The sequence below is a fragment of the Alternaria rosae genome, assembly GCF_020736505.1.
Source record: "Alternaria rosae strain MPI-PUGE-AT-0040 chromosome Unknown BKA58scaffold_2, whole genome shotgun sequence".
Lineage (NCBI taxonomy): Eukaryota > Fungi > Ascomycota > Dothideomycetes > Pleosporales > Pleosporaceae > Alternaria > Alternaria rosae.
The window spans coordinates 1772556-1792214 of NW_025763571.1; the positions used below are offsets into that span (position 1 = coordinate 1772556).

A 19659-nucleotide genomic window follows, 5' to 3' on the forward strand; every position below is an offset into this window, starting at 1 on the left:
CGAATCTACAGAATCGGAAGCGGAATGGTGAAACGAGTCGTTTGATCCAGCTTCGATGTTTCTTATATCGTGTTTTGAGCTCGCGGAAGAACGCGGGGTCGTTCAGCAGAGTTGTGACGTTAATCTGTTCGACTTCTAAAGACCATCGCGAGCCTTGAACACCGAAAAGGACGCGCAATGATGTGTCTGGGACAGCACTTGGTGGAACAGTGGCTGGCTGACCCGAAACTTGCGGTGTAGAGTTGCTACTATTAACTGACGAAGGGTTTGTGGTGTTTCCTCCAGCAGTCTGAGAACCAGCCAGTGGCATTGAGGTTGCCGAAGTTTCGGTGGGAGTATAGCGTTGTCTAGCTGTCGATGAATTGGAAGGGTTTGCTGTTGTACCAGCAGCCGCCTTAATCCAGGTCATCGGGAGACTCAAGCACCATTGGCTCCTCTCTGGTGCCACGATGTGATCATGAGACCGTGGAGAAGTAGCACTTGAGGTCTTTCCGTGGCGCCCGATGTGACAGCAATAGCACTGCTTTGGATGGTCTGGCAACGAGGGCATGGCATATTCAACAGTGTTCCATTCGAGCGAAGACAATGTCTCATATAATTGAACTCCGCCGAACTGCGTGGCTTAGCGGCCTTACTCAAGCGTCCATGAAGAGTCAGAAACGTACCTTCCACTCAAGACGACATTCTCCAGGCGCAACGTCAGGTATGCGAGGAGCTAATGGCCACCAGTCCCATTCTGCCATAGTATAATCTTCGAGAGAGGCCTTGGTTCTGTTCACGAACGAACTGTCGTTCACAGAAGTCATCTCTATGATATACCCTGGTGTATGTGTAAAGAGCTCCCGTAGTGGTCTGCGTAAGGTTAAGAGTGCAAGGTCTCTGCTCAGAAGATGAGGAGTTGTGGCGCATCTTAGATCTTTTCCTTCTCTGGATAACAAATCGATGAAGAAACTCTTGTCTGTTTTCGAGTCGGAGGTTTGATCCTTCCAGCATGATTCGTTAGCGTCAGCGATCTCCAGATGAAGGACAACGGCTGAAGCAACAGGCTGCCATACGGTTCCCAGCTGAGCGTCGATATTACCCCCCATCCTATTATCTACTTTGTTATCAACAGATGCGCCGGCATTACTGTAGTAGCGACGTAGCAAATCGGAGTACTCAATGACAAACCGATCTTCTCCCAGGATGTCTAAGGCGTATAGGTGCAACTCAAATAGTGGTCGATCGTTTCTGAGCTGGTTAAGACAGTCTTGTTCGACGCCGGACTTTGTCGATTGTACATGGGCACAGGTTTGGAAGCCCGGCTCGATGAGTTTGGCGATCCCGTTCACTCGTTCGTCTAGATACATCTTCTCGTCCCGCTCGCTTGACGGGTCTTTCGACTGTCTTTTCGACGATACGTAGTATTGCAAGTCTGTTCGGAGCAGTTTGAATGCTGCACTCTGAACCAGAAATTCTCGGACGTTCGTGAGGTCTTCAAAGCCAGTTTCATCCACGTTTGTCTCTTCTTGCTCGTCTTCATCAGACGAGTCCTCATCATCCCGCTCAAGGATAGTAACCCGTTTCCCTTCTACTACCACCAAGTCTGGTGCTTTCCCTAGCTGATGTATCTCCAGTATCGCGTCAGCAATTTCTCGTGCCTTCAGCGCGACTAAACGCGCAGCAAGAAAGTCCAGACGATCTTGTGCTTCGTCTTTGAGCTTGTCGGCAAATGCTTTTAGCATTCGCCTGAAGGTGTTTACGAATTTCCGGGGACCAATGACACCATGTATCGCGGTTGTGTAGAGCGGATAGAGAACCTCGTCGTCTCGAAATATAGAAAGTAACTCTCGAGTTGCTGTGGCGATTTGGACTGGGGAATAGCCACTGCCCTTTGACAGATCAGTAGCGGAAGACGCGAGTGACGCAATAGAGAACACGGAGCCTTCGTCCGATGATGTTACTGACACATCGTCATTGTGATCGAGTTCTATAGGGTATCCCAGATTGTAAATATCCGTTCGGTTTGTTGCTTCCTTCACACCAAGCCTATCTTGGGCCTCTACGTCTGTGTCAACGGAAGCTGGCTTGGATAACGAGCTTTTCTCGACGGCATCCCCAGGAACGGCTTCCGTGAAGAGAGGCCGATCAACAATCTCGCGCGATCTCGTGCGAGACGACTTTGTGAGCGGCGGCCGCTCTTCTGTTACTTTCACCGATGTCGCTCTGCCAGTTGGAACTTCTGAAGGCGTCCTTGGAGCAACATAGTAAGATCTATCCATGGAAACGAAGGGTCTGCGAGAGCGATGGCGTAGGCTGCGTTCTATCGCTTTGAGGAGACTACAAACTTCCACATATCCAGCAGGAATTTCTACGCGAACGAGCTTGTTATCCTCCTCGGTCGTGCTGTAAATCGCGCCATCGGACCTTTGGTACAAGTATCTGTGATACACAATGTCAGGCCAGCTACTGTTTAGTCTTCGCTACCGTCAACTTACCTAGCTACATCTTGAGCTAGAGCATGACCCACGTCACATAAATGTTCATGATTGCGGTGGACTTCGTACGGGTTGTGACAATGTTCGCACTTCAGAGCATGCATTTCAAAATGGTAGCATGCCCAGCTCTCCGTCCTAGTGACTGGGCGCGAGAAGCTGTCTACGGGGTCTTCATAGAAACCAACAACTCGATCGTGACTACTGGTGCCGCCATGGACAGCAGTCTGCATAGTTGCGCGTGCATTTGGCATATTGAAAAGAATGCCTCAGTGCACCACGTTCTCGCTTCTGCTTTGGCAAAAGTATCCGTCGTGCGAATTTGTTAGACACAGTCATATACGAGGAACAAAACAACCAGCTATGCCAGCGACTTCCGTTGTACAGGAATTGTGGCAAGGTTAGGCAGAGAGTGACAGAACGCGTCGAAGTTGTTTCTCTGTGCTGTATTGCTGGACGTCAGGCTGCATTAAACTCAGCCACCCTAGGCCCAGATGAGGCAACAGGAAAGCGACGGCCGCTCAGTGAGAGCCTCGACGCCAGGCGTGCATGCGAACCTTACACTATACCGCGCGCCTGACTCACCTGCATGCATCAGATCATCTCCGCATTCACCCAAAACAACCATATGGCAAAATGTAACGTCAACATGCGCACCTCGACACAGCATACGCACACCGATGACGGCAGCGCCGGGCGCCAGATTGCCAAACGACGCGCCCGCCCAACGTCAGCCGGTCCTACCTGTGGCGAATAGTCGTGTCTCGCCAATCTCCATTTGGGGCGAGATGAGAAGCACTCATTCGTCGTTCAGCGTTGTGTGCTGTCCAATATCGAGGTTCCGTCTGACGGCAGATTTAAGCGGTCGTGCCGACATGCACAGCATGCGAGATCTTACAGGTAGCCAGTCCCGCTCTGCCTGCGGGCTGCAGGACTTACATTGATTGCGCAAACGTGGCGTGAATGCTCTCCCGCGCAGGGGGGAGGGGGTGCGCGTGTGATGGCATGGTGTGTACGGAGTGGTCTACTGCCTTCCAGAGATGGATGGATCTCGCTTGTGGGATGGACACGCGAAACCTGATTGCGAAAGCGGAAATAGTCAGACTCGACACGTCGGGGAGTACAGTTGTCGTCCACCAATACATGCTGTCGCCTATCGCGCCTTTATCTCAAAGCATCTACACGTGCACTGTGTCACCCACCTATTCCCCACCCGCTTTCATTTCCACATGGCAAACATGGAAGGTAGGAATAAGAAATCAATTATGGAGCAGCTTTGGGAGGACCCTGCATGGCCATGGCGTATCGAAGGCCCTTTTGCAGCGATTCGCGCGAGCCGCGTTTTGCTCCCATTCCTTCGATTCCCAGAGTCGTCTCGGAATGGGAGAAGCAGGTTTGTACTTCGGTTGCCGCGACGCGAATCGGCGTGGGATGAATAGCATAATGTACAAGGTAGTGAAACAGGAGTTGGATGCGTCTCCAGTCTCCAGTCGTGTCCAGCTCTGCGCTGTGCCTTCGAGCACAAGACGTCGTTGAACGTCACTCCCCATCTCATTCGCAACCGCAACACATGCTCGCGGATGACGCGCGCCCGGTCAACGGGCGGGTTTTAACGGAAGCACGGATCGGAACGTCGAACGACGCACCGAAACCCAAATCCCTCGTATGCTTTATTCGCCTCGACATGCACCCACACGGCGCCAAGAATAGCATGCCACCACATGGTCCCACCTCTTGATGATGCGTGTGGGGAGCTCAACGATTGGCGGAAGCCTAACCTGCCTTGTGAGCCAAATGCTAAACTCTGTCTTGAATTTTTGAATTTTTCTGATTGGCGGGGTTTGCCTGCCTTGCGAGGGTGCGAGTAAGCAAGTGACTTGACCTCTTATGATGTGCAGCGCGGGGGCCGAATGTGTTGCATCCCCGTTCCTTGTTAATTGTCGCATACTCGCAAAAGGAGTTAGCATACTCACGTGACTGGTTCGAGGGCTCGGTTACTTGTCACTCCTTTACAGGGCTTTGTCATTGCTGACATGCATGGGCCACAGTCTGTTGCACCGCGTGGCTTGCATGGTTGGGCTCTGAGTTCAGAGTCCTGGGGAAGGCGATGCGCATTTCTGACAAGGATGATGCTGGCGAGGGTGCGCATACATGGCCCGACAGAGCGGTTCGGCGTTCGGGCTAGCTGCAGCATGAGGAGCGGGTACGTGCGGGATTATAGAACTGGCGAGCGTGCCATACGCGATGCGCGACACATGCGATCCAAGATGCGATGCTGACCTCGCCGCGACTTTACTATACCTAGGTACTTGACCCGCTCCGCCGGCTCTCGTTGGGGCGAGACACCTGAGTGGAGGGCTTAGCCATGTCTGGCACGACTCGCTGCACATTGCATGCCGCCGCTTGAGGTTATTGGTAATTGCGCCAGACTCTATGCGTACTCTGACAACGAATTACGGTGTAATAGAATTCGTATCGGTTGCAAGCTGCCATCAATATATGCCCTGCTGAGGACGGTTAGGGAACTCGTGTCGAAGCGCAAGTGCTCACGATCATGCATGTAATGGAGTGGGGTGTGCAGGTCTTGCTCCACAGTTTTGCAGATTCCTGGGCGTATTCTAGTTGCGAAGATCAATTTTGCGCAGCGGGATCGCCATATCTTCTCGAGTCAAAGAACATGTAAGGGGTTTATCGCGAACAGATTCGGCAGGTGCGCAAAACTCAGTTTGAGAAGAGTGCCGTGCGATGTTTGCTTTATCTTCCTACAACGCAAGGCGAAGAGACCATGTAACCTGCCTATGCGCCAGATATACAAGGTCTTTGAGTCAGTCGTACGATCCGGTGAGGACTCCACTCAAGGGCTGTTGTAAAGCAAATATTACGTGCAGGCGGAGGAGCGCGATGTCATCGCGTGACAAGATGAATCGATAGAGGCGCACAAGTAAGTCCGAGAAGCACGACTTTGGCGCTGTGCAGATCCAGTCCCATGGAGACAGTCCCTACGGCGTTGTATCGACATGGCAGGAATATGCGGTGTGAACTATGGGTACACGTGTCGAGGGTCGGTCATCTGGATGTGTGTGGAGTCCCTCTAAACCGCAGATGTACTGTACTCCTACATGAATGGACCCATCATGCAAGTCAAAAAGATATCAGCTGCAAGAGATGCAGAATGGGGAAGTTGAACCGGAAAGTGTTTTCCAGCATGCCCCCATAGACTGCGACCAGCAACATGAGTTTCTTGTGCCGTGATGCTGAAGCGAAAAAACGAAAGCACGCATCGGCAGTTGCAAGCGACCGAAACGTGCTGACAAAACCCGAGGCATCTACCCAGCTTTCACGATCGGCCCGAGTAGCGAGAAGTATTCGGCTAAGCACAGCAGAATAAGATCATGGGCCGGAACCGCTGCAATATGCGCAGTCTTACAGCCTTGTCACCCACCGCAGAGGTAAACGGTGAGCAAGTGTTGATCCTAGACACACAAGCCGACATGATTGGGTGGATCTTTGTCCCCGGTTGCAGCATGTCATCAATCAAGACCCTTGTACCACGGCGGCTCTGCCTAGGTAGTTCTTCCAGATGCGTAGGATCACGGGTCAAGCGGCTGGCTCGTGGGTAAGCTAGGTTGCATCCTTGCATCGCATGCTGCAGCTTGGAGAGGTTTTTAGTGCTGCTCCTTGCACGTCCACCCGCATCATCATTGCGAGTCAGTAATACACCGGATGCTGGTGGATATAGCGTTCGCGGATGTGATGGCATCGAAAGTGGAGAGATGGCGGTGAAGGTGTTGCGTGCGCGCTTCGGGGGCCCGGCAAATCTGAGATTAGGCCCGATGACGAGGGTGGTGATCAAGGCCATGTCGTGCATACAGCGGCACAACAACTAGTCCCTAAGTATGTCATCGTGATGATTGGCCCAGACGCCCAAGTGAAAAATCCAATGAGTAGCGCTCTGAATAATGCGATTGCGACATCTTTCCTGCTGCTGTATGGTCCTGGTACAGGGCTAGTAATCAGTCGTGAGGCTTGCGACAGGCAGCTTGATGTTGCTGCTCACATGTCTCTACCTGCTATGCAAGCACCGAGGCACGACAAGGTGTTACTGCATGGACAGACCTCGTCAGCAGTATCTCAGTCTCTAGTGTCGGGGAGAACGCCGTCGATATTGTATTTCTCCGAAGACTTCCACATCGAGGCAATCTATAGCGGGCAGTCTTCTGTCAGCTTGGGGCGGCTTCTGGAAATCAATGAGAACCGCAGATCGGCCGAAGGCGGTATGTTCGTCCTTTGATCGCTGTGCGCATTAAAGGACATGCACAAGAGCAGGATAGTTGAGGGATGGACCGTGCGGATGGGATGTTGGAATTCGGACCGTTTCACAGGAAGGTTCACACTACTGCGACTTGGGAAGTATTGTGGTGTGGTATAATCAACCACCGGAGAGGTCCTTAGACGACGTTGTCGAGACCGATCCTATTAACAGTCTTCCCAGCGTCCGCGGCCTAGTGTTTAAGTTGACAGGAACACGGGCGTATCGTGGAGTTTGGAACTAGTGACCTACAGTGACGGGCTGGCAATAGACCTCGCAGACGACAAGAAAAGAAACTCTCCAAAGGGCGCTATAATGCCGTACATAAAGTTCCGGGCAAGCTCAAATAAGGCGCCGAACAAACCAACGGACCGCGCCGGAGGCGTCTCCGTTAGCTGACACGCGAAACGCGGAACTTTAACTTTGACCAGCTCACATTGTCTTGCTTTCCAGCACAATGGTCATGTGGCTAACAACCTGTTTGACGGGATTTTGGTGGTTCTGCCTGATCTGATTCGCAAAGGTGTTGCGAGCACGAGGCTCTAATGATACACGTGTCTGTGCGCCTCGTGGTAGTCTTTGCGGTGAGTATGCAGCCCCAACGTGTCGCGTCTAGTGACACCGTAGGTGCACTACCATCGCCGGACGCTTGTTAACAAGGTGGAGAATTTTCCTGAAACTGTAGAAAACACAATGACACACTCGGGTACACTCATCTGGAGGGCTGGAGACCGGAGAAGACCGCCGACCTACTACTATGGTAGTTTCGAACTCAACATCCGCCACTTCGGATCGCTTCCCTAGAGTGAGTTTTAGACTTTCGACGGGTTTCTTCACCAAGGTGCGACGAAAGCGACGCAGTTGATATGATGTGATGGCGCCCGTCCGAACACCGTTTAGTGGTCAGCGATGTCCGTGAAATTGAGGCTGCACTTGGTATGGCGTCGGCCTCGTTTACTAAGGCGACATCCGGATAAGGCTTTTAGATTCTGGAGGTGAACGGCGGCATTACCTAGTTCGTCATCCCGTATCCGAAACTCAATTTTGATTATCGCCTGATTTCGAGCAACATAACAGTCGAGTCGCATTGGCTAGGTGGTCTATAATACGTCGGGCGTGAACGTGAAATTAGGGTTCAGACGTGCCGGGTGTCTCGCCTGTGAGATTCCGAAGAGAACGGCGATTAAATGAATGGTACCATGGCCAGTACCGTTCGCTTGGAAGCAGCTCCTAAGCGGCGGTTGATCCCGGCTTGTGACGGAACAGCACTCCAAGAACCGTCATGATGGCAGATGTTGCGAATCTTCTGCAGCGAAGAGATGTAGTTCGATTGTCCTCGGTATCTGTGAGTACCTACTTACATCCACCATGTCGTTTGCTGAAAGGCGCAAATAGGGTAGTATTATACATGATGAAAGCGACGAATATCAATCTTGATTTGATGACAGCGATGAGAATTATCCGTGAGGACAAATGTTTCTATATGCAATTTGGTGAAGACCGATGATGGACAAAGAACGAAAAGAGCTAGGGTATAACGCAGATTTGTGCTCGCAAAATTGCAGAAGCTGGAAACAACCACCCAAGCGATATGCATGCGTCGTTGACACATGCTTGAGAAAGAATGTAAGTAGAAATGGAGTGGTCGACGTGCGGACGCAAGCCGGGTGATGATGGTGTAGGCTGATCAATGCACTAGTGCCTCCTCCTCAAGGTATGGACCAATCGTTCAAGCGCGGTGTTCGTAGCGACGAGCCTCAGGAGGGAAGGAGTCGCGATAAGCAGGTTGTTTAGACGCAGGATGCTGAGGGCCTGCGGTTTGCGCCTGTTGGTGCTGTGGATATTGATGAGACTGGGTAGTATGTTGTGCAGAAGAGTGGTTTACTGGTGCAAAGGTAGATGCAGGATAACCATTTGAGTCGTGACTGGAAACAGGCGCCTCGGTGTGGTGGGGACCAAGAGCTGGATGGTAACTGCTGGTTCTCCTTCGGACGTTGCGCTCTTCCTCTCGAAGTTCCTCCTCGTAGTCGTCATAGGAAGCTTCTGAGCCGTGTCCGGTTGTAGAAGATGGTGCGCGTGACGGTGCTACCGAGACACGCCTTAGCCGAGGCGACGGCGGTCGGGTGATGTGACGCTCTGGATGAGCTTGCATAGCAATCGATCTCCAGTAATCCCTCTCAGAACGGTAATACTCGGCATCCTCATTTGAATCGCGAACGCTCTGTTCCAATCTCGATATGCTCATGGAAGCTTCACGCTCCTTTTCCTTCCTTCTGGCACGGAAACGTGCTGATGCGCCAGCATTACGCCTCCTCTTTTCATCGGCGCCCTTGGATGCAGTTTGTGTTTCCACCTGAATGTTGTGCAGGGACCCGTCCTGGCTCTGAATCGTCATGAGCTGAACACTGCTCTGGTTGGATGGGGCCATGGCTATCATGCTGTTGCGTTCACTCTCCATGGATGCAGATCCCTGTCGAGAATCGTGCACTGGGGTGTGTCTACGCATCTGGCCGTATTGTCCTTGGGTACTGTGGTTGTCGTATTGGCTCGATGCAACAGAAGCTGGCTGACTGTAAGGTGAATACTGTGCAATGGGACTAGCACTACCAGATTGAGGAAAGTTGACGCTCGGTCGGCGGATCTCTGTACGCATCATGTTCGGTGGGGGAGTAGGAGCCGTAGCAGGGAAATAATGAGGGCGGCCGCCGGCAGGAGGTGTAGGTAAAGCCGGCTGGATAGTCATTGATTCCGTGGGACGTGTACTTGCCGTTAGAAAAGGCGATTGCTGAGCATCGATTGTGCCTGTGGGTGGATTCAACCTGCCCAGGTTATGATTCCTGATCGATTTCTCGGGATATGGAGGTCGGATCGAAGGTCGTCCTGGGGGTTGGAATGGCCTCGCATGCTGTTGTCCCTCCTGCGTGGATTGAGTGGAATCCACACTATTGGGTCGGCTGATGGAAGGCAGACTTTGGGAATTTTGTGTATCAACAGGTGATGGAGAATCCATTTGGGAGTTGCTACGCTTCAGACTCCGTTGCTGCTCCACCAACTCGGCTTGGGGGTTGAGAATAGAGTGGACTCCGAAAGGGTTTCCATATCTTCGATCCGAGGGCGTAGGTGGTGTCCTGGAAAGATGGCGAAGAGGTGGCAGGGAAACGGGAGGGTTTGCCGGAGCTTCTCGCGGACTCCTGTAAGGAGGCTGCATTGGAGGATAAGACTGGATGGGCGACATTTGTGGGGTTGTTCGTTCTGAACGAGTTTCTCCTGCCGGTGGGTTTGACATGGAATAGATATCGTCAGAGCCCCCTTGGCCGCCCTGACCCGACCATGGGCCGTCGGGCTTTGGGTCGTTGTGGTACGGCGGAGTTAACGAGTTCTGAAAACGTCGTGGATAATGAGGGAGAGGGGCCCGAATAGCGGGGAGAGTCTGAGTAGCCAGGGTGACAACGTTGGTTGGGTCGCCTAGAAGACAACCCAAGATACGTGAAGGTAATGTAGTGTCGAAGGAGGCGAAAAGGATGGTGGATCAGACAATGTGGTGGCAGTCCCAACGGTGTAGTGGGAGCACGAGGCGTGGATGGGTTTCCTAGTAGGGCAGTTGAGGCAGTGTGGGGCTGACGGCCATGCTATACTGGGAGTAAGCGACCGAGGCTGCAGGAACGAGGACTGGAGATCAGTAGCAAAGTGAAGCGATGAGGAAATGAAGCTGAGAGGCAACGTCGGGGGAACTGGTAAAGAGTCTGGGGGTCGAGATCTGTCACGCCCGCAATCGGCACAGGTCGCGCCAGGACCGGGTGTGATATAAGAATTTGCGGTGTAATAGTCGGAGGATGGCTGGCCGGGCAGCAAACCATCGAGGGTGCATTGTGCCCCTGTCGCGCCTGGTCCATGTTGCGCGAGGAAGGGCAGCAAGTACATCATGCCTTGTCGGCGGCTTTGACGACGCGCTAGGCGGTGCCTTGGGCTTGCTGGGATACGCTGGCAAGCTACTTACGCACGTCTTGCGCGCTACTGCATGTTCGACAGTGAAGACACGCGGAAGCGGAATACACACTAAGTCTCCCACCGCAACAACGCGCAGCTGGCGGCCAAGCAACGACGTCGAGGTGGCCTGCTGGCCCAAACTGACACAAGCGCACTTTGGTGGCCGCGCCCTGCAGCCCCCAGCACTGACCTGCGGGAGACTGTCCGGAAAGACGTCCTGTCATCTCATCTGCAGCTTGCCGGCGGCCCTCCTGTACCTCAATGGCGAGCCGTGGCTGGCTCGCACGCATGTCCTCGACCGCTGCTAGGGCCGGTCAAGCCAGCGGTTGCGGTAGCAGCGTGTGCGTGATGCGCACGACCGTGTCTCATCATGTGCCCCAGTCCATCCCTCCCTTGCCGCTCGCTGTGCAATGAATTGTGCACCTCATTTTGCTTTGTTGAACGCCTCATTGGCTGCCCGTCGCGCATTTAAAATCCCCGACGCTCGCCTCTGTGCTGCATATGCCTCGCGCGCTACGCACTGCACAAAAGGCGAGCCACAGCATTGAGCGGAAAGGGTAGTCTATCGATCGGCATAACCATCATTGTGGCCCAAGACATCGATAGGACCACTGGGCGCCTCATCGCTTCAGTGGGTTGCTTCTTGTCCAGTACGCCTGCATTTCCGCGGCCAGCACCACTAACGTCTCGGGACGGTCAGCGGCGGCAACGCCTCGTCTCGCTGCGGATGACAGAAGAAATTAGCATGCCCACGCCATGCAGCCACCAAGGAGCGATCGCTTCCGCCTTGGAAAACGTGCGTGTCGATAACGTGCATGTGGACGTGTTGCAATGGCCAGGTGGGGGTAGCAACAAGTTGATGAGACGGCATGATAGAGATCTCGGTCTGTTGATTTGTATGACGAGCCTCTGAAACTCGATCGAATCAGTAACAAGGGAGGCCCTCGCCTGCCGTCGCGATAATAGTAATCGATATGGCCAGGGTTTGGGGGACAGTTCCCCGCGCTGTCGTGGGGGTGATTAGCTTGTGGAGCTGCAGATATGTCCCAGCACGAGACTTGTGATCGTGCAGATCGTCAGTCATCAGTTTCCATATACAAGTCAGTCTTGTATTGCGCAATTTGCGGCATTCTCTGTGCGAGTACTTTTGTGCAACGTAGCGTGGACTTTGCGCCAGGCGAAACAGATCAGTAGGTTGGGCTTCAACTCCGAACCCCTGTCACATTGCAAATCCCGTTAGGTGTCGGCCTTTTGATCCTTTTGCACGCACGCCGGATAGAACAAGGTTAGCTTGAGTTTCGTTGCGACTGGTAGCTGGCGTTAATCCATGTACATTTCCTGCTTCTCGAACCTTTTCCATGACAATTCATACCCAGAGGGACGGTAATGGCGTACACGTTGCAGGACATGAGACGATCTCTATGCCGCGCATGTCATTCCTTCTGGAGTCACATCGAGATGGACCGGACGCTTGCGAGCAGCTGAAAAGTCTATGTACCCCGAGTAGGTGCGCATCAAACTCTGTGAACGCCGTGTGCGGGTTCACGACATCCTCGGGCAGCCTTTGAAGATTTGGAGCTTCTAGTAAGCCCTCGGACGCGCTGACTTTGAGAGACAGGCTTAGTAGCTGGAGTCAGGGCCGCCCGCCTCGGCGCAAGCTGGACACCCTGATCAGGGATATCCACCAAAAGCGTCATAGCTTGCGACCAACAGCATGGTCCACACGGCGCCACTGATGGATCTCAGCCATCGGTTGGTTGATCCTCTCCACCAGTTTCCGGCTCCAGACTGTCGGTTGCGTAGCCAAGGCGATAGTTCAGGGGAGATTGCACCGGATTGTGACATCACGTCACACCTCGTGAGCTAATCACAGTGTATGTACACCGCACAGCCGCGAGAAGCGTTGGTTCCTGTTCCAATCTGCCGGACGGTATCGCCAGATCGACCTAGAAGACTGATACAGACAAGATGAATGGTAGAATGACTCGTAGTCTCGGTGAAGTTCACGAGTTGGTACATCGCGTGTCCGGTGAAGCTGGGTACTCTCTGTGTCCACTTTTCAGTTTCTCGACCCCACTCATCGCCACACAGAATAGCGGCGGCACAACTACCGCTGCCCTCCGCAGGCGTGTCGACTTCAAATCGCCCTGGTAGACGTACTGTCAAGCTCCACTAGTTGGAAGTGGCGGCATGCGCGTGCTCGTCGCAGCGCTGGATACTTGGGCATTTTACCACTTGTCCACGATGTTTTCGTTTAGGTCAGCGCCCGGTCGTGTTGAAGTGGAAAGGAGATCCTGATGGAGGTATTGAACGAGTGAACAGTCCGCGGATGCAATTTTGCATAGAACGCACGGCCCAAGCTTCCGCACGTGCATTTGGGCCTCTTCAATCCATGCGCCTGCCCAACTCTGCTCACCACCTACGACGAGACAAACAACACCGCTATTATCGCGCAGATCCTCACAGGGTACATCAAGCTTTAGAACAGACGAAGGCGTCATGTTCTCGACGCAAGCGAGGTTCGCCCTGTAACCAACTGAACGGGCTGCAACAACTTTTTGTTTGGCCTTGCTACACAGTTTCGTGCGCTTGCAACGCTTCGCAACCCCCTGTTGACGCCATGATCCGCATCTCATAGTGTCCCGAGATCACATCAGAATCAACAAGCGATACCCAACATATGTGGCAGATTCGCATCGAAGCATGCATTGCGGGACTCGCCTCAGACGTTCTCTGTTACACGAGGAAACATCCACAGCCGAGAACGCTTTCAGCCGCCTGCTGCAGAAGACTCAATGTCATCCTTTCATTACTCGTATCGGCTTGTATCATCAGTTATATATCCCGGAAGCGGGAGATGACGTTTCTTACCCTGCAACGCATAACATATGAGGCGGGGTCTAATGTATACAGATCCCAAACGGGTTGCTTGACCTCTGATGAACACCCTGGTCGCTTGATGCTCGATCGGAAATCCTCTTCTTCTCTGCAATCTCGAACGACCTTCTGGCTCGGTCTACATCGCCGCCACCCACTACAGTGAGCAGAACAATAGATATCGCCTGGAGACGTTACATAGGTAAACGTGGGGTGGTCACTCGCTAAACTATCTTCTGCGTCAGGCTTGCCACGTTCCACACCAACCTGCGCCTCCTTATTGTCCTCCTGGTCATGATAACTTTATTGTTGCACACACGCATATTCTTCGGATGCCTTTGCCAGCCAGTGAGCGAATTGACTCAGATCCATTAACGACAGCGTAAACTACCAAGGCGTAGATTTGTAGATGCAGTACGGCATTCAGATGACAAGATGTTGACATTCTCGCTGTTAAAACAAGTCGCGGAGTACCGGTCGAACATCACAACTAGCTTCGGAAGGACACAACACCAACCCCAACAACAGTCTGCTCGTCCCAATTTCCGCATGACTCAGCATATACTAATACTGGTACGATACTCTTGGTAGCAAAAGATTGCACGCAGGTCAACTACACTACACTATAACGTTGTGATAAGGCCTACTTGGAGTCGACTCATGCATGCAAGATACTCGATCGACATCAGCAGATCAGTACCCCGTAGTCGTGCCCAGTACGCTGGACAAAGCTAGATGCTGCATAAAAGTTCCGGATAGCCGTGATCGGCCTGACCGTGATGGCCGGTGCTTACTAGTCTCACTACCCTGTTCACGACGAATCGGTCAGCGATGATCTTTCGGCCCTATTCAATAACATTTGCGTCTCCGAGAGGACGGTAATAGCTCCCCCAGATCGAGCTGCCTGTTCTGTCGACTGACATGAACACAGGGATCGAACTTTGTCCTTTTTCGACTTTCGCATCTCATCAGGATTTTCTTATCGAGATCAACACGAGATGCTTCAAAGACTTGACACATGAATACTTTCCCACACAAGAAAGAATCGATAACGAGAATTCAGACCGTGCTTCTGAATTTTCATGGCCTCATGTCTCACACAAACCCCTACCGTTTGTTCAAGCCACCGCTTAATGACCCCAACCGCACCTGAGTCAGCGCTTGGGTGGGACACTGACGGCAATGGCGTGAACCTAGCAATGAGTTCTCAACGTTCATCATACAGTATCCAAGTTAGGTACACCTCCGCACTGAGAGGATACTGAGGGGTTCCGAATCCGAGCACTAACTAGGTATCTTCCATCTCTCTATCATTTGGTGGGGCATCTAGTATTTGTCATGTCCGATCTCATGCAAAGCAAACAACGTCCATCCCAACTCAAGACCTGCAGCTGGTCTGGCACGAGCAAATTCACGCATGTACGCCAAATGTCGGTGTAACGTCCGAAAGCGTTGATCAAAGAGGGGGATATAGCACCAGCATAACGGCTTCCTATCCATTTCTGGGTGGACGTACTGGTTGCACTGGGTTACTTTCCTTTGTTGAACATTGCATGTGAGGAGTTCCACAGATCACATAGGTCTTCACAGCCAACGGCAGTCTGTCACGTTGGATAGGAACTCGCCGATGCAGTTGCAGACCGGAGCGGCGCAGCATCCCTCGTCCCCTCGCTGCCTTGTCCTCAACCCGTATCCACAAAATTCGTCATCAGGGTCCTTGGAACGAATCTCTTCTCATCAAAACGTTACAACATCCTCCTCTCCACCGTACAATCCTTAATCCTCAATCCTTGGATCTTTGCTAGCCTGTATACGGTCGTCTCGCGTCACGTCAAGCCACACGTGTAAGCGGTATGTGCACACGCTACATACGCGAGAGAAAGCGCAGGATGGGCTTCGGCGAGAACAATGCACATTACCCCAAACTGCCATGTCCCATCGTAGCGAAGATGCACATCTACCATGTTTCGAGATTGAAGTCCCGAGAAATCCCTAGAAATCCCTCATCTTCTAGCAAGCGATTGGAGGAACTCCCAGCTCACCCAAATACGCGAACTGTGCCGCAACCCCTTGTAACATAAGATGGCGAAGGCGGAGTGAAGAGAACAGTTACATAATATGCTTGCTTCTCTCGCTTAGGTCTTAGCCTAGAAACTTGCTCTTAACCTGCGCTCCGCCCGCAAAGGAAAGGATAAGAATTATTCTCTTTCTTCTACATACAACTACCTTTAGCAGCGTAGGAATATAGAGCTATCCCCTACTATTCTCTTGTAGTGTAAAGCAAGTACTATTGCCTACAACTACTCCTTACACCCCTTAAGCAAGGAGACGTTTCCATCGAGAAATTCGCTACCCAAGAACTGGTCTGCCACCACACATACAATGGCCTTGTACAAACAGGCCCTTCCAAAGGGCCGATATGACGACCGGGGGTTGGCTTTATGCATAGACGCGCGCTTCCTATCAGCTTGTCGCGATCCCCGCGCTTCCTTCCTTCCTTACATCCTTCGAATCCTTCCAGGCCTCGTTTTTGCGGAGTGCGGTACCGCGTCAAGCGACGTGCAGCATCCATTCCCTCCGGTGTATGCAGGTAACCTCACATGCACGCGATGCACACGGCATTCTTCTTTCGATTGGCTGTGGGCGCCAGAACGTGTCGTACGCCATTCTTTCAAACGTCCCGCAGTGTGGATCTCTCAAACTGGACATGAGACTTGCTCCTCGCCTACCCTAGGCGATGGAATGATCAAGCTGGTTGCTTCCAGGAGGAAGCGAGAGATGGTTACGGTCAATGGATCGCAGATACGGCGCCGCAGACATACGTGTCGGACGGAGGACTGGGCTGAGTACTTCCTCGTTGTGGTAAGGATGGCGCTACGTAAATGTCACCTGCGAGCGGTCACGTCTGCGTTCGAAAATTCGCGCCGCATGACTAGTTGAAAATAGACATATGTTAGAGTCTGCTATGTCTATCTGGGCAAGATTCGAGGGGTGGTGGTACGGGGAAAAGCACCTAGATCCCTCTGACCCGGAAATCGGAAGATCGCATTCGTCTTAGCTAGGCTCAGAGCTGGCCGAAAGAGGAGATACGCTGTGGTAGTTCGTGTCTCCATGCCTAGTTGGGTGAGTGTAGTTGACGACGTATACTACAGTGAGCTTTACCCACGTGTTCTCGTTGGGCTCCACCGCTGCTCTCCATCTGGTCAATCGTGGCACATAGTGATACAACAGGCCAGAATTCAAGCCAAGATTGTGCATCACACCCATTGTTCATTCATGTCTTTGTTCGTCGAGCGATGTCATGGTGGTATGGCAGGGGTAAGCGATAGCATCTTGGTCTCCACCGGTCGTTACGTCCTGCCTCACTTGGACTTAGCGCACTGCCATCGAGTGACCTCAGCTGCAAGTTGAATCTTCTTGTTTCTGTATAAACGGATCTTGCAATGCATGCAAGTCTTATCAAAACGGGGACGGTGCATCGGGAAATGTGCACTGATCTATCATCGATGATCTCTTCTGTAGGCGATTTCGATCATGTGGGCTTCGGAGGAGGCCATATTCGTCATGTCTTATGTAGGCAATCTCGATCATTTGCCTCTATGAAGTAGATCATATTCTGAATCCTTTCCATGGCGATCTACAGCTGCTATGTTCGGAAAGACGCATCGCTGCGAGATGTTTTCCTCTTCACGCCCATGCATCCATACGGCAATTCCACACAGCGATCTTACTCTGCAACGACCTTCCCGTTCTCCTTTCCGCCCTCAACAGCCGCTCCGCCCTTGAACTTGAACCTCTTCAGACCCCGCACACCAACATTGATCTTGAAACAGCTACCAGCGTGCTCATCAACTGGACCTCCATTCTCTCCACTCGTACCGCCAGAGCTAGTAATGAAGAGCTCCTCACCCACAAAGCAAGGGCATGTAGGTTGACTAGTAGGCACCTTGATCTCCGCGACAATCTCACCTTGCGGCGAGATCCTCAGTACATGCCATCCGCCGTGAAGAGCAGTCCACATGTAGCCCTCCTCGTCGAGGCAATGACCATCCGGCACAGCACCCTTTCCATAGCGCTCATCCTCTGGCATGGTGAAGTACGGACGCTTGTTGCTAATCTCGCCTGTCTTGGGGTCAAAGTCGAACTGCCAGATAGTTTTCGTAGGGCTGTCGGCAAAGTACATGGTATCGTCCTTCTTGTTCCACGTCGTCCCGTTCGGGATCGTGATATTGCTCATCGGCCGATCGAGACTGCCATCGGGGTTTAACCGGAACACGGCGCCGTCCTCGCGCCACTCAGACACCATGGGGTCGAACATGAAGCCGCACCAGAAGCGGCCTGCAGAGTCCACAGCGCCGTCATTGCCGCGGAAGTTTTCGTGCTTGTTAGCCGAGATTTCGTCTTCAGACCATACTTTCTTGATCCATCGGTATTCGCCGGTTTGCTTGTTGGCAATGCCATAGCCGTATTTGCCGCCGAAGATGAACTCTGAGTCGTTGCCTTCAATGTCTGCGGTGGCGCATACGCATATGTCGTAGTCTTTGACAGTAGTCAGGCTGGAAGGGCCTTTGGCCACGTCCACGCGGAGTAGCTTCTTCTTTTCAATGTCCATGAAACGAATTGTGTTTGTTTCCTCTTCCCAGAAGGGGCCTTCGCCAAGGGAGTAGTATGTCTTGAGCCATGGCTGGGTAATGGTTAGTGAGTGAATTCCTCTTGAAAACGGGAATGAGTGTCGCGTCGCTCTTATGCGTCTTAGAAGCGACAGGCCAAACATAAAGGGTAGTGTTGCGATGCTCAAGACGCGGCTGTATGACCTCAGCGGGGCTGGGCCACCCAAGTACCCCTCCGACGCCACCTCAAAGAAGACGCCCCAAGGAAAGCAAGTCCACATACCTCTGTAATCTCATACTTTTTGATTCCAGACATTGTTGCAAAAGTCTCTGGAGCCTGGTTGGATATGGGAGTGTCGCTCTCTTCGTCCTTTTGTTGGCTGCTGGCTTGTTGATGTTGTAGTGTAGCGTTGTTCTTTCCCGAAGCGCCCGTCACGGCGGCCCTCATCGAGGACCACAATTTGGATAGCGTGGCTCCCATTTTCCGTTATGACGTCCCGATGAGCCGCCAATGAGGCTAGGAAGACCGTTGCTCTTGCTCCACTGTTTTGTTGGACGGCTCCCGCGTTGAGTACCCCTTCCGCTTCAGCGCGAATATGCAACGTATGTCAGTGTCTATGAGTGAGTACTAGGAAAAATTGAAGAGTCGCAGAGTATGAATGGTACTAGACGTGGAGCAAGCAAGAAACATTTCCATTAATCACGGAGCTGAGGAGTACATATGTTGGGTACTGTACAGCACCGACATCTCCTTGCACCCACCGCAAAGGGTTGCTACCGTTCGTGCGGTTGCCCTGCGGCGCGCCCTGACCTCCGCTGCGCATTTCAGCAGGAGCGTTGTCTGGCAGTAACGGGTACAGAAGCAGTATAGTGAGCGGTATTGCTCAGTGCTGATGAAATGTAGCGTTTGATGAGTCGATGATAACGGTATTTCGCCGGCTAATCGGTCCGCCACCGCCTACAGGAAGAAGCTCGTTTGACGATGCTGCGGGAGTGTTGTATCTTTGTTCCGGCTGAACTGGGCTAATCTCGACACGGCTGCCGTTGTTGTCACGCGTCTTCTGGAACTTCATGTGGAAGAATTTTGATTGATTGCTGAGGGGGCGCTGGCTGGAGTCTGATAGCGTATCGCTTGTAGCTGATCTGGCCTTTTCGTCTACTTACAAGCTTTTGCACGTGTCTACGGAATTGGGGTTTTGGAGACGTCACGCGGGAGAACCTGCGGTACGTATCTACCTCCAACGAAAAGTCTGTCAGCATTAATCTAACGTCGGGGTTTTATTTGTTTCGCTAGACGTCTGGATATCAATAAGCCTAGATTCGATAAGCATCATGTTGTCAATGTATTGGCGAGTGTTCCCAACAACTACCAATCTTGGAAGTCTTCTTGCGCTCGACCGAG

The 19659-nt window shown here is 52.4% G+C and overlaps 3 protein-coding genes across 3 annotated transcripts; all 3 read right to left on the bottom strand.

The window, feature by feature from the left end:
• Positions 1–287: 287 nt before the first annotated feature.
• Positions 288–2423, bottom strand: BKA58DRAFT_89653 (uncharacterized protein). The gene has a single exon (XM_046176136.1). It carries the CDS (start codon positions 2259–2261, stop codon positions 654–656), a length of 1608 nt encoding a protein of 535 aa, XP_046028977.1. The 5' UTR covers positions 2262–2423; the 3' UTR covers positions 288–653.
• Positions 2424–8512: 6089 nt separating this feature from the next.
• BKA58DRAFT_309521 (uncharacterized protein) lies at positions 8513–10279 on the bottom strand (the record flags this gene model as incomplete). The annotated part of the gene is made up of 1 exon (XM_046167250.1): positions 8513–10279. A coding segment is annotated over one exon (1767 nt), but the record flags the coding sequence as incomplete, so codon positions are not given.
• A 7095-nt stretch (positions 10280–17374) lies between these two features.
• BKA58DRAFT_308044 (SMP-30/Gluconolaconase/LRE-like region-domain-containing protein) lies at positions 17375–18573 on the bottom strand (the record flags this gene model as incomplete). The annotated part of the gene is made up of 2 exons (XM_046167187.1): positions 17375–18331; positions 18541–18573. 2 exons carry the CDS (start codon positions 18571–18573, stop codon positions 17375–17377), a joined length of 990 nt encoding a protein of 329 aa, XP_046028979.1.
• Positions 18574–19659: the final 1086 nt, after the last annotated feature.